Raw genomic sequence first — 15,174 nt, forward strand, 5'->3', positions numbered from 1 at the left:
TGACCATCACTCGCCCTTAAATGATTTAATGAAATTCATAAATAACATACTACCAAGTAAAAGAAGATTTGTTGAGTTACTCTTCTAGTCTAGAGTATGAGTTAATTATCATCCAAGTCGACGCTATCATTTTAAGATGGATGATCAAAAGTGACAAATATGGGGGCCACAGAAAACAGAGAATCCGTGCGGGAGCATTCAAGGCGAAGGGAGCAAGGCTCTCTAGGCTAGGCTCCAGCTCACCTGCCACGGGGCCGCGACCGCGACTCCTCCATCTATAGGTGTACATTTGGGCTGGACTTAACGAGCCAGTCCGAAGCATAAAAAAAAGAACGGCCCAAGCACGGCACGACCTAAAATATTTTAGTGCCGGACCGGCACGGCCCGTTATTTCGGGCTGGGTTTGGGCCGAGGTCACTGCCTATGGGCGGAAAGCACGGCACGGCCCAAAAATTTTAGTGCCGGACCGGCACGGCCCGTTATTTCGGACCGGGTTTGGGCCGAGGTCACTGTCTATGGGCGGACACGAGCACGACCCATTTAAGGCAGTCACGAAATGGCCCGTATAGAGGCACGAAAAGGCTCATATATTTATTAAAACCACACTTCATTCCACATTTCATATACTTGATAAAGAACACAAAGCTAGAGATAATGTTAGTTAGATGTTTTTGGTAGCTTTGAATTAGAGTATGTGATGTAATTTTACTTTTGTTATGAACATTAGACAATAAATTGAACTTACGAACTTTGTATAGAGCTGATTATACTCTTTTTTCTCCTAACAAAATGATTTGTAAACGAGGTAGTCATTGCATAGTTGTGGTAAATTTAATACAAATATTAAGTTTGCTTTTGTTCATATTTATTTGTCTTATCTTTTATTTGTTTTATTATTTTTTGAATTTAGGGCTCTGATGTGAATTTTAGGCCAAAAATTGAATTTCGGGCCCTAATGTGAATTTCAGGCTTTTATAATTTCGGGCCGGCCGAAATGAGCCCGACACGTTTAAGCAATTACGGGTCGGGCCGTGGACCGAAAGCTAGGCTCATGGGTCGGTCCGGGACGGCCCGAAATTCAAATAATACGGGCCTTTTCGGGCTTGGGCCGGCCGGGCGGCCCGAATGTACACCTATACCTCCATCTTTGTATTTGTCCGTCGCTACTCGCTACAGGTGCCATTATGCCAACAACCGAAACAGAATTCGACGCCCTTTCTTCCGTTGGAACTTGGAACCAGGTAAAGGCGGTTTCTATAAGACCGTCTTCAGCAACAGCCTCTATATTCATCTTTTATATCCGTTATTTACAGTCTTCTCTAATAATTTCATTCTCTATATCTTCTTCCTCTCCAATAACACTCTCTATACTCAAATATCTATGTTAAAGATATTTTATTTTTATTTTTTTACATACGTATTTGTAATACTCTCAAATGTATTGTACAAATTTTAGTTTTTCTAAACCGTTTATTTAAAGTATTTAAATAAATAGAGGTCCGTTTAGAGAAATTATAAATATATATAGAGAATCTAGCAGCATCCTCTTAATTTAGAGTATCGTTTAAAGAACGCTGCTGTAGAGCATGGATAACTGTTTGATCCTCTATATTTAGAGTAGATAACTTTTTAGAGGTCTTTGCTGGATCCACCATGTGTCGTCTATGGCTCGATGCTCATTTCCGCGTCCGCCCTCAGCCTTAGATTTGTCTAACGTATTAGGCCAGCCTGAGATTTAAGAAGTTTTTTTGTTAAAAAACAATCACTAAATATATATATATATATAATACTTTCATCAATTATATCTTCAAATAACTTCATTATAAAAATATATTTTATGATCAATCCGGTGTACGGACTGTACATCATAGAAAACACAGTTCCATTTTATATGCATCTAATCAAACATCTTTAAACAAAAAAAATTAAAGAAAGCCCCAATGTCCCCCCTTTTAGATTACATTACGTTACATTCCACGGGATCATTGAGCTAGCTAGAACAGGAACCACTGGCACCTGCTCAGCCGCCGCCATCATTAGTCATGCCCGACGGACCTCACATCAAGTACAAAAGCGCTCACGTAAACACTTGACCCAATAATTAGATCTACCCTAAGATCCGCCCACCCTCCTCCCAAAGGACATCTCAAAAGAAAAGAATGGCAGGCAGGTTGCCCGCCTGCAATGATTTAGGCAAGCTCTGTAACAACACAAACATTGTGTTTGTACGTACGTACACTTTTTTTTATATTTCACTCGCACAGTTTGACAAAAGGGGGAAAAAACAACAACACTCCAGTGAATTATTAAGAAAGGACTAATAATGTATAGAAGAAGCATCATCTCAATTCTCAAGCGCGGCGCGGCTGACATGACCAGGCCACCACCAAACACTAGACTGGACTGGCCCAAATCGCATGCCCCAAGATTTGATTCTGTTCAGGTCCCAAAGTCCACGGTGAACAACAACACGGCCGGCCGGCAGAAACCGCGGCCTGACCCGGCGGACGCGGGCACTGACTGACCGGAACAAAGGAAAGCCAAGCAGCAGCCGCACCGGCGCACGCACCCACGGCCACGACCCACCTGCGGGCGGCGCTCAACCCGAGTGGATGTGGACGGAGCCGCCCGCAGGCCGCACGACAGACAGAGATAGAGAGAGAGCACAGGCGGCCACGCCCGCTCCTACCACCGCACCGCATCGCCACTTACCCCTCGTGCCGCCGCGCTGCCTTTTCCTCCCCGCGTCCCTTTCGTCCCTCACCTTGTCGGAGACCGACGCACCCCCCCTCTCCGCTCTCCGCTCCTCCTCCCCACACCCCACCCCACCCGCTCTCCAGTCCACCTCACGCTCACACTCCCGCAGCCCGCCCGCCAGCCGCCATCCTGCTGCCACCTCTTTCTTCCTTGCGGGGGCGGCAACCAGGCGCACGGCACCTGCTCCCTCCCACTCCCACTCCCACACCGCGCCAGCCACCAGAATAAAGCAGCCGTTGCGGCGTCGCGTCGGCGAGCACAGCGCAGCGCAGCGCGCAGCGGCCCGGGTGCATGAGGAGGGGGCGGCGGCTGCCGAGGCCGAGGCTGTGACGAAGGAGCGCGGAGGGCGATGCCGCTGGTCAGGTTCGAGGTGCGGAATGAGGTGGGGCTGGGGGACCCCGGCCTCTACGGCGGCGGAGCTGCCGCTGCCGCCGCCGCCACCGCCGCCGCGGGGGAGGAGGAGCCCAAGGCGCTGCTCGAGGGCGTCGCCGTCGCGGGCCTCGTCGGGATCCTGCGCCAGCTCGGAGATCTCGCGGAGTAAGGCCCTGCTCCCTCCCTCCCTCGCTGCCTCCTCCTCCTGCCCGGTCTATGCGCGCCTTCGACCTGCCGCCCGCCGGTGCGCGTCTCTGTGGTCTGGTTCCCGCCTGGATCTGCTACGCTACGTGTTTAACGGCTCCCGGCGGGGATGGTTGGGTTTTTTGGGCTCGGCCCTGTGGTTGGGACTTGGGATTGGGAGAATGGGAGTGAGATGAAGTAGTGGGATCTGTTAGAGCAGTGTTGAGGTGGTTGAATTCGCTTAGGGTGAACGAGCGCTGTGATGTGCCATAGCAACAGGAACTGTTAGAGCAGTGTTTGCGTGTGCCGGCTGTTCAAAATTGTGGCACTATCTGGGAATGATTTGGATGTCCTTCTGTAGCAGCGGCGGTCTTTGGGTTTTTTTTTTCTGAGGTCTAGTGTTAGGACTGGATTGGATGGCGCTAAGGTTTCAGGTTTCCGGAGCGGCATATGGCATAACAGCTATATCTGCTGGGATCATTCAGCTGGTTTTTTTCGGCCGCATTCGCTCTTTAGAGGAGGACACACTTTCCTGAATCAGTGCTGATTGGCTTTGTTTCTCGGGTGCGACATGGAGGTCTTAAGTAAGATCTTGTCTTAGCTTACAATTTATGTTTGCAGAAAGTCTCTTTTTAATCTTGTATTCTTATATGAAGCAACTAGTGAGTTTTGAAAGGCTCTGTTTTAGAATTTAGATTGCTTAGCGGCTGTCTGACTGGACGCATTTTTGTTGGCTTGATGTTGGTAAATGTTTGTCTCAAGAGTTCTTTGCTAATTTTGGCTGGAGAATCTCCATGGGTTCTGGTAATTGCCATTTCTTGCTAGGGCAAAACTGTTGCCACTCCGAGGGGGTTTGTTTTTGTCTGTTAATGCTTCTATCATTTTTTCCCTTTGTATAACCTATGGACAGTTTACTTACGTACTGTGTTCCTTGATATACTAATAAATCTTAAAAAATAATATTTGGTGAAATTGATGTGCTAGCTTTGGTCATACCAGATTCGCGGCTGATGTTTTCCATGACCTACACGAGCAAGTTATAGCTACATCTGCTAGGGGTCGCAAGGTGCTGACTCGAGTACAGAACATCGAAGCAGCACTTCCATCTCTCGAAAAGGCTGTGAAGAATCAGAAGAGTCACATACATTTTGCCTATGTTCCGGGTAATTATTTATTCATTACTCCATTGATGTCTAAAAGTACCCTGATCATGATTGTCCATTATAGTATTTGAATGTCTCTCTTGTCCATCTTGAATTCTTTGAGATCAATATTATCTTGCAATCTTACAGAATTTACTAATAAAACACAGGCTCTGATTGGCACACTCAGCTTCAAAATGAGCAAAATCACCTGCTAGCGACTGATCTGCCTCGTTTTATGATGGATTCGTATGAAGAATGCCGAGATCCGCCACGGCTTTACCTTCTTGATAAGTAAGGGCTGAAGCTTTCCTTAATAAACATTTTTCATATCTAAAATTATTTCCTTCCAGATTTGACAATGCTGGTGCGGGGGCTTGTGTAAAGAGATATTCTGATCCATCTTATTTCAAGAAAGCATGGGATACGATGAGAGCAGATAAGAATGCTAATGTACAAAGAGAAAAGAGATCACAGAAAATTAAGGTTATATTCATTCTCAGTGTCTGAAGTCGATATATGTGCTTAGTAATATTTTTTCATGTTGGGATTTGCCGAAAGACTTAATAGAGCTTATGAACTTATACAGAGAAAAGGATCACGACTAAGGGAACCATATCATGGACAAGCCATGCCTAGGCATAGGGGCACTGAATTTCAGCGATCACTTACTGCTGGCCAACTTGTTAACAGGTGTTGCACATCCCATACTTTAAGATACAATAATTTTGTATCCGTGATCATCTTCTATGGCTGTTCCCTTCTTATATTTGAATGGCACATCCAGAACAGCATTTTTAATAGTGTATTTTCCAGCAGGCAGTTTGCATCTCCCAGCAACGATGGTCAGGGTATCTCAGAGCATAAGTCTACACCTGATGCAAGATCTAATCCTGACAATATGAGCAGATCTTCTTCTCTTAGTTCGAAGACACAACTGAGTTCAGTAGAACAAGCTATCGATACAAAACCTTCTGCAGTTTCTCATGAGAATGGCCATGGGAAGTCATTGGATACTAAGTTGCACAAGCCTGGTGGTCTGCCTTCGCCCGTACTGCTTAACAGCACCACTGTGGATGATCATAGTGACCATTTGAAGCAAGGTTCCCCGCCAGATGGTATGGTTGCTAGATCACCTTATGTTAAATGGGATGAAAAGACTGCAATTATCATGTCTACAAGTTCTATCTACTGTGACGATGTTGTTATGGATGAGGTTGAAGATGCAGAACCTACTTGTATTAGCTCTGTGCAGAAAGAAACTGACCATAAGGTAATGGATACATTGCACCAGCAAGATGCCTTACTTAAAAAGACAAAATCACTGTTAGTGCCATCAGTCTTGAACCACCATGATGACATTCCAGGAGAAGCCGACAACTACATGGATGCACTTAATACACTTGAATCTGAGACAGAAACAGAATCTGAATTTCAAACTAAAAATCGGGTGCCAGCACCTTCCTTCAAAGCTGAAGCCCCTCAAGTGGGGGCAATTGACAATATTGTTCCACAGTGTCTTGATTCCTCTGCTGCTGACTTTATTGACACATGTCAAGAATCTGATATTATTTGTACTTCTGAAAGAGCAATTGATTTTCCCAGTTTGTCAAATGCAGATTCTCTTGAGGTTTCACAACTAGAACTTTCAGATTATACGTCTGTAAGCCCCTATAAAGAGTCATCTGTCATCACTAATATCCACGAGAGTGGTGCAGAGGGTGCTCGTGGAGATCCTTGTGAGATTATAGAGCCTCTGCAGGTCCATTCAGCCATACTTGCCAATGATGGTTCCCCTGTTTGCAATGAAATACCAAAGAGTAAGCCAGATGATGATCTTGGGTATTTTCAAGAGATTCCTCAACCAGGTTTCTCCACCTGTATGGTTATTCCATCAAACAAAGAGTCTGCTGTTGCCAACAAAAACCTTGAAGGTGACGCAGAAAGTGATGATGATCTTATTGATGGTACCGCTGATAATGTTGTATCGGGACCTAAGATTGCCAACATGGTAGTTGATGAGGTGGGTTTCAAGATGGCACCTGCTAATAGAAGTTCACCTGGTGACCCCTCTGATGACTCATGTGTCATTCCTGAAAGTAGGCCTCAGGATTATGCTGTAAAGAGCTATGAGGGAGTTGGTGATTGTGGTGTGACTGAAGTGTCTAAGTTATGTAGTGAGCCTCTTAACAAACCATCAGATAATATATGTGCAACTCAAGATGTTCCTACAAATACCTCTACTATGTCTGCTGGTGCCAGTGAAGTGTCTAGTTCGTGGAGTGAGCCTGTTACCGAACTAATCGATGACAGATGTGCAACTCAAGGTGTTCCAGCAAATGCCTCTACCACGTCTACTGTTGTACCATCTGTTAAACTCTGGACAAATGCTGGGCTCTTTGGACTTGAACCATCCAAACCTCCAGTATTTGGTAATGGTCCAAGGGAGGATACTCCACCTGGTTTTAAAGAAGCTCAACCAGTCCATTCAACTGAATTCACAGAAGTGCACTGTTCAAAGCCAACTGAATCAGCAGCTGTAGATGTCCCAAATGGAAACACATCCATTACCAGCAGCTTTGTGGAAAAGCTTGTTGGTATTCGTCCTGGTTCTGCAAACCTCAATAGCTCAGGGGCAAATCAATCAGCAGCCAGAATACCTGATCCAATTCATAGTCATACAGATGGGCACTCAGATTTTTCGTCATCCTTTGAGCACAATAACATGACTGGCAAACATACTTCAATAAGCGAACTTCTAGAATTTGAGGGGAGTGCTGATACTGGCACCAAAATATACTCAACTGACATGAGAAATAACGCTGTGTCTGCATCAAGCTTTTCAAGCATTGCACAAAGGTTTCTTGCTAATACACTTCAGAGAAGAACTTCCAAATATACTGATCTTCCTATGTCTTCTGAGAGGGCAAATGCTGATACAAGTGCAAAATCTGAATCTACTCTAAATCCTGTTGTAGAACCAAGTGAAGCGGTATTTGCAGAGGAAACTAAGTTTGAGAACAAAACAGAAAATGGAATGGATGGATTGTCCAAAACATCAATATTTTCTAGCCGCCATTACTCTGAGAAATCGTCTCCGCCACTTGAGTACATGAAAATATCTTTTCACCCTATGAGCGCATTTGAGATGTCAAAGCTGAACCTAGATTTCTGTGATGGAAATATTCATGAAATTTCTGATGATATGATGTTACCGACATTTCAGTTACTTTCAGAGTCTTCCATTCCACAGCCAGGCAGTGGTTCTGAGTCTGAAGATGACACCTTTGGTAGGTCATATAGTTATTCTTCATATGATGATCTGAGTCCCCGGCTATATTCAAACTCTGAGGCATGGGATCAAGATGATGGAACTGGACTGGAGGAACATGAGTTATATGATGATTCAAATCAGATAGGATCCTCAACAGCACCTTTATCTAGCTACATGGGATTCGAGCAGATGAACTTATCTGACATGAAGTCAGATATTTCACTTGCAAACATTGGGGATCAGAATGTAATAGGCACTTTACAATCCTGTACTGTTGAAGAACTTCCAAACTTTGATACATTGATGTCCAGAAGTGATGATCAAAATGGTGAAACCCCCATTCCACATAATCTGGGGAATATGACACCAGATGAAGATCAGTTGCCACCACCACCTCCTCTCCCCCCAATGCAGTGGAGGATGACAAGACAAACAACTTCACTAGAAGAGGAAACTTGCATTACAACTAAAGATATGCTTAGAAAAACTTCTAGCCTACCACATATACACACCTCTGCCCAGGAAGAACACTGTCCTCCAACTGCACCATTGGATCTACAAGGGCATGCTGGGGAAGTGGTATGGATTGTTTATTTGGTTAACCCTGCTTTGAATAATTACAGTAATAAATAATTACTTCTGTTATATATTGTTAATGAAATTATGTACTTGATATATGTAGGGTGTCCAGAAAACTGGTGGGGTACGAGAAATTACTAATCCTCCTAGTATCATCGATATAAAATCAAGTTTGCTTCAGCAGATCAGGGATAAGGTTTGTTCTGCCTTTTGAATTGGAAAAAAAGACCAATATGTTCTTCTTTATGATTTTATAGTGCTGTTTTACTTTTACTATAAAAAAGTAGCCTACAAGAAACAAATGTAGACCATCTTTGGATGTGAGAGATCTCACTTTTTTATAAAGTATATTCATATAGCTGTTGACTTGACCCATAAGGATAACAAGATGGAATGCTTACCGTGAATTTTATGAACTGTGATTCAAAAAAGCTATCTGACCCAAGACACTCTGTCACATGCTAACCATGTCCAGTACAGAATTCTTGTGGCCATTTATTTTATCAACTAAAACAAATACAAGTCCCAGTAATGGCCATTGACCAGTTGATTCTTGAAGTCAGGAAGCTCATTACCAGTTTTATAGTTTCTGATCGTTGCATAAAATTTATGATTATTTTATCCATTTCGCCTAATGAATTATCACAGTCAGAGCAGCTGAAGCTTAATGGACATGAAAGGTCAAAAAAAGCAGTAGGCGGTGACATTAAAAGCTTAGACGAAAGGGAGGAGTTGCTTCAGCAAATCAGGAGCAAGGTATCTTGAATATGTAGATCGTTGTACTTGCTAACAATTTGTTGAACTCTGTAACTCGAGGTATCTAGATTCTGGTTTGGCTGTCGGCATAATATGGTGCTCACCATATTTAAGAGCAGAAACCCTCCGTGTAAGGTTTAAACAACTGGTCAATATGTTTGTGTTCTGCAGACCTTCAATTTAAGACGCACAAACGCATCTAAGGCAGATGGCTCATCACAATCTACAGCCAGTTCCAACGTTGCAGCAATTTTGGAGAAAGCCAACGCTATCCGGCAGGTTAGTGTTGTGCTGATTCGCCTTCATGTTACCTTTTTGTGCTGTTCTTTTGTTTCCTCATGATTTGTTCCATGTTCTCAGGCTGTGGCCAGTGATGAGGGTGGCGATGATGATACATGGAGTGATATATGACCACCTAATTGCAGACGTTCATGGTAGTCTTTTCCTGTATATTAAGCTATTACAAGATGAAGTGATTAAATGTGAATACCATCCTTTTCTTCATTGTAATTAGATTTTGCAGGTCTTGTTTTGTACCTTCCTTAGTTCATATTAGTGAATCCTACCGTAGGTCGCTGTGGTCGTGGAAATGTCAGAGCATTTCCACATTATGTAAATGCATCTTTATTATTTATTTATGATAGTGAGAACAGCTGAATAGCTGATAAAAATAAGCATACTAATCTATCTTTTTATCATTGTATTGATTTTTTTTGCAATGATAATAAGATGGAGCATGATGTTGCAAAAGGTTGTCCTTTTAGCTGCTATCAAGTAAAATATTTCTAAAGCGATAGGTCTGCATTACCTTGCCAAGTCACGTTTTCCTGCGGGGACTTCTTTATTCCACAATTTGATGTAGGCATTTGTTTACTACATTTGCTACTTTAGGTTTACGGGTAAGCTTTCAGTTGATAAAATTGCAACGATCACCTGATTGTTGCAACGATCACCTGATGTACAGGCTGTTAATATTGGTACCACGAATTTTAGTCGGTATAATTGCAGTGATCACTTGTGCCTTTAGGCTCCCATGAGGTTGTAAACTTGTACTTAGCAAAGATTTCTGCCTTGCAAATCATGCCAAGATAAACATGATGTACTGTTAGCATTGTGTTATTAAATATTGTCTCTACTCTAAATTATAATATATTTTGATACATTTTTAACATTTATCTGAATACATAGCAGAAGTTACAAATTTACATCTAATATTTCTCTTCGCCTATTTTTTAATCCACCTCACCTTAATTACTCGAACAATGAATAGTTTTTTTTTATCCCTCGGATGTAACCTGGACATAAGAATTAAGATAACTGGCGTCTAGCAATATTGAATACGATGTTCAAATCCAATATGTATTGGTTGTATCTTGTGATCTTGATTCGTATAGGTTAGAACAACTCGCATGTAATATATTGGGTTTTAGAAAACATCTTATAATTTGTAATGACGTTGCAATAGAGGGAATGCTTAATAAACGTGATTAAGTGGCAAATACTTATTACTCGTATCGTATGTCGTATCATTTTCACTTGGAAAATAAGGTCGTCAAGATCGGCATTTAGTTAACATCCTAATCTTAGAATCGTAAACGTGAAATACTGATTTTAGAATAATAGAATCAGACCCCTAAAGACGTATAAATGCATAGCAAAATTACAGACTTTAACGACTACAATGTCAGACAAGTGGTGGTAGCCAATTGAGAATTTCCACATAAATTGTCATTTGGGATTTTTCCTTCGTAGACGAGGACAGGGAACTCGGCGTTGCAATCATGTTTGGATTCTTGCTTGTGCAGAAGCAGCTGCTGCTGCCGGCTGGTTACATAAGAAAGCAAATGCTGTAGCAACAGTACAGATTTGCAGCTGCAGCTGAATCCAAACCGGCAGCCAAACATCTAAGGCGTTAACAGTAGGAGCATTGACAGAAGTTACTTGATGGTTGATTGCCGAATAGTCATTCTCAATGGTTCCATCATGTCTGAAATGCAAGGCAAAAGGGCCTGACCTAACCAGTTCCCTTCCAACAGGTTTGCAAAAGGGTACAAACAGAGTGTTTGTAAGAATGTAAGCAGATGCATCATGATGCACAGGACCGCGGAAGCCTTCAGCTTATGGCCATGCCTTCCGGTTGAGCTTAGGCAGAGTCAGTTAGATCCCATTCGATTTACACGTGGCTTCACCGGAGTCTTAGAAGGACTCACCCTGAACATTGCACAATGCCATCAGTGTTAGCAAATACTCTCCTAGACTCCTACCAAGAATTCAAAATTTCAGTCTAGATACATAAATAAACAGAAATAGAAGAGGTGGGTGGGAGGAGGTCATGCCTGACAGGCAGAGTTCCCAAAATCATCCCGCTGCAATTCAGAGCCATGATGGCACCCTCAGCCTGTGATTCAGAGTTCAATAGTGTTACAATCAAAGCCTCTATCTTAAGCGGATACTCAATTTTAAAGAAACAAATGTAACGTATGCCTGTATGAGCACAATCATGTTGCCGGTCAATATTCAAGTAGCAAAAAAACCGAACATTGGCAAAAAAAAAATCTCAATTGTTTGAACTCATCAGCTTGCTGTCACTGTCAGTGCTCATTGGAGTGAATGTAATTACCAAACATGCACACGTATCAAACAGGGCTCTTGCAGGATATGCAACATGCCCATTTTAACAGAACTGCTGGGATAGCATCATAGAGAGCTTAATAGTGATATCACTCTCTAGTAAATTGAATGTAGGTATGCATTAGAACACTAAAAGGGCGGACCCAGTGGTGGTGGCTCCCACATCAGTGAGTCTGGGCCTCTGGAGAAGAAACAAACGAGGCATGCAAAGCCCCTGCAAAATGCAGAGAGGCTGCACCGAACCTAGGACCTTTGGCTCAATGAAAAGGCTTCTAACTACTGCGCCAGCCCTGTCCTTCTAGTTAGGCATTAGAACATCATTTTACAATAAAAACAGGAGCTAACCAGTGCAGAAAATTTTTAAAAAAGTTTTGTTCTTACATGAACAAACTCAACAAAAGCAATCCTTGTGGAATGTACATTGTCTCCTAGAAGTCTCAACCGAGAGACCTGCAAAGAAAATATATTTAAGAAGCAAATTATATAACATATCAATCAGATTTTATTATTCTTAAGAAATAGTATATTTGGCAAACCGCTGAGAACTATGCTCACCTCACCGCAAAGTTCTTCAAAGAATTTCTTTACATCTAATTGAGTAACCTACATGATGAAGATGCAAATGAGATCACCAAGAATCTAATTGCTAGAAACTTGCACCCCAAGATCTAGGACCATAAAATACGAGGCATCAATGAAAAAGCAATAAGTGAAAGGCAGGCATAGAAAAGAGATGGTACCATCTTATCTATGTTTGTACAATAGACAGTTCGCATGACCATTTCCTTCTCATCGTCCGTCTACGGGACACCCAACAACAACACCAGCATTAGCATACTGTAGAATAGTAGAATACTTGACGATGTCAGGGTATGAAACAAGTGCAAGACTGCTCACCCTGGGAAGAAACTTTGGATTAACGGGTAAGATAGCTGTCTTTGAAGGCAAAACTCTAACAGGGTAGAAACCAAAAATTGTGCCTCCGAGGTTAAGTGCAGTTCTTGCACCCTCTACAGAGAAAATGGAACCCAAAATTCATCAAAAGAAGATTGATTACAGAAAAAGGCATCTGAGTAGGTCAATATGTAATACCTTCATCAGAGAACTCAATAAATGCAAACCTAAGAACTGAGTGGGGATCACCACAAATTCTGCAATCAACAACCTAAGAGAGAGGAAGTTCATTAGGATTTAGGAAAAAACATCATTGATCATGTTGACAGAATAGAAGATCATGTTGATATAATAGAAGATCATGTTGACAGAATAGACCAGTAAACATGATCACTTAATAGACTCTGCTTGATAACTTCTATTGATCAGCACAAGCAATGAAGCGCTGAAATATCACATGAGCAGTACAATTACAAGTAAAAATAAGTCTTTTCAGATGAAATAACTTACATGCCCACAGGTAGCAAAGATATCAGCAAGTCTCTCCTCTGTCACCTAACAGATGGTCAACATCATTAGATCTTATAACAACCCAAGAATCTTTAATATATAGCAATGAGTGCTGAAGCAACCATCAACTACTCACAGTATGATCAAGTTCAGAGACATAAACAGTTCGCCTAACGCTGTCCTCTCTGTCTGCACGCCTCAACCTATCATTTGTCCTCCTCCTTCCTTGGTTGATGTATCCATTCCCTCTCTGAAGATGGAAAAAAACTTGCATCATAATTCTCAACGGCATCACCACGTCCAATATTAGCACTTGCAAACATCTGATCATCTAGCAAGTCCAAGACAAACCAAACAAAGAAGCAATATTGGGGAAGTATCACATGGTTGAAAAATTAAGGGGGTGTTTAGTTTCTATGGACTAATTTTTAGTCCCTCCATTTTAAACTCTATTTTAGTTCCCGTATTTGACAATTTAGAGACTAAAATGGAGTGACTAAAAATTAGTCCCTAATAACCAAACATCTTCTAAATACCACATTGACCAAAGACTTGAAGTTTTAGTAACATATCATTTTGTCTTAAATGGGGGTATTGAATGACATAATTGCAGGACAGTGAACGGGTCAATGAGGTACTCCCATGACAAATATATTATGGGAAAATGTTATGGTTCTATAGTATATATTGGTTCCTTCGAAATGCCCACAACTGTCTACAGATTGCTACTATTGAGTCCAAACGAACCTTGTAGAGTTGTAGGATAAAATTCTGCTAAAGCAAACATCCGCGGAAATAGAGAAAACATTCCCCAAAACACGTGATTTCCACTAAAAACTGAATCAGAAAGATTTGACACCACCGCTTCCAATATTAATCAAATCAAACGAATCGACACCACATAAAAAATAAATACAATCACCGTCCAATCAAGCACACATAGAAACAGATCAACTTAAAACAACTGAATTGCTCAGAGTGTATCATCAGTCCCACTAACGGAGTGGCACCTCGTCAAGATCAAACCTAGTACATCAAAAGAAAGAAGGCAAACCTTTCCCTCAAAGAGAGACGCTAACCACCACACTACGGGAACGACCAACCGGTAACGCAAATCAACAAAGATAAGGAAGAAAAAAAAATCAACCTTTTACCAAACAGCCAATGAGAAAAGCAATCTAATCCTACACACGAACCCAGCCACAGCACCGATCCAAGCGCCTCGTTCTCCGATGAAGAATCAAGTCAAGAAGAAGAAAAGGAGCGTCACGGATCATACCTTGCGCTGCTGGTTCCCAAACCCAACGTAAAAGGGATCGTCGGTGGCCCCGTTGCCGCCTGCGGTGGAGCGGTAATCGAAGACCGGCGCATCCGCCGACAACGCTTTCTTGGGCGGCGACGCAGCCGCGGCCGGAGCCGAGGAAGGAACGAACTCCTTGGCGGCCGGGTTAAGATTGGAGAGCAGGTCCACAAGCTTCTGCACGCCCGCCTGGTACTCCACCTCCTTCGCCGCAGCAGACGCCGATCCCTCCGCCACCGCCGCCATACCTAGGACTGAGACGAGGCGGATCAATCGAGGCAGACGCCGGCGGCCGCCTGCCGATATCGGTCAAATCCACCCGCGGCCGGATGGGTGGATTGGGGTGGGGTAGGGCAGAAAGTGCCGGACGGATTCTACTGGTGCGAGGCCATCCAGCGTCTCTGCACACCGGAGCTGAGGGCGGTGGTGGCCTGGTGGGTGTGTGGCTGACGTGGTGCGACGCGGACCTGGGTGCCCTCGCCGACGGCGTCGATGGGGTGGGGCTGCTGGAGCGGGCCGCGGTTGGGTGCTACTGTGCCTACTAGTGCCTCAAGGCTATGGCCATTTTCGGGCTGGGAAATTTACGCGACTACGCGAGAGAGAATCGGGAGGAATCAAAACGGAAACCGGAGAGGAGGAGAAGGGCCGGCGGGTTGTTGGGCTCTCGGCCGCTCGGGTTCCGCGTGGGCATGGTCTCTACACTGCACGGGGAGGCGTGAAGCACGTGCGTAGCAGCACGGGGAGGCGTGAAGCAGCTTATCGACGGATTTATTAAA

The 15,174-nt window shown here is 43.3% G+C and overlaps 2 protein-coding genes across 3 annotated transcripts; one reads left to right on the forward strand and one right to left on the reverse strand.

Moving 5' to 3' along the window:
* The first annotated feature begins 2,492 nt into the window (after positions 1–2,492).
* Positions 2,493–9,813, forward strand: LOC103634962 (SCAR-like protein 2). Of its 2 annotated transcripts, none has more exons than XM_008657535.4 (10): positions 2,493–3,294; positions 4,312–4,475; positions 4,625–4,748; positions 4,808–4,940; positions 5,044–5,147; positions 5,271–8,307; positions 8,411–8,503; positions 8,956–9,063; positions 9,235–9,342; positions 9,424–9,813. In XM_008657535.4, exons 1-10 carry the CDS (start codon positions 3,107–3,109, stop codon positions 9,472–9,474), a joined length of 4,110 nt encoding a protein of 1,369 aa, XP_008655757.2. In that variant the 5' UTR covers positions 2,493–3,106; the 3' UTR covers positions 9,475–9,813. The 2 variants fall into 2 exon arrangements, with proteins under 2 accessions (XP_008655757.2, XP_008655758.2); XM_008657536.3 differs by having other exon boundaries at positions 2,501–3,294; positions 5,274–8,307.
* Positions 9,814–10,838: 1,025 nt separating this feature from the next.
* Positions 10,839–14,887, reverse strand: LOC100274095 (CID11). Its single transcript, NM_001148474.1, has 10 exons — positions 14,378–14,887; positions 13,235–13,348; positions 13,099–13,143; positions 12,787–12,859; positions 12,592–12,704; positions 12,435–12,494; positions 12,250–12,297; positions 12,076–12,144; positions 11,400–11,461; positions 10,839–11,274 (listed from the first exon to the last, which is right to left on the reverse strand). The coding sequence occupies exons 1-10, from the start codon at positions 14,642–14,644 to the stop codon at positions 11,217–11,219; spliced, it is 909 nt and encodes a 302-aa protein (NP_001141946.1). The 5' UTR covers positions 14,645–14,887; the 3' UTR covers positions 10,839–11,216.
* Between the last annotated feature and the right edge of the window lie 287 nt (positions 14,888–15,174).

The sequence above is a fragment of the Zea mays genome, chromosome 8 (assembly GCF_902167145.1).
Source record: "Zea mays cultivar B73 chromosome 8, Zm-B73-REFERENCE-NAM-5.0, whole genome shotgun sequence".
Taxonomy (NCBI): domain Eukaryota; kingdom Viridiplantae; phylum Streptophyta; class Magnoliopsida; order Poales; family Poaceae; genus Zea; species Zea mays.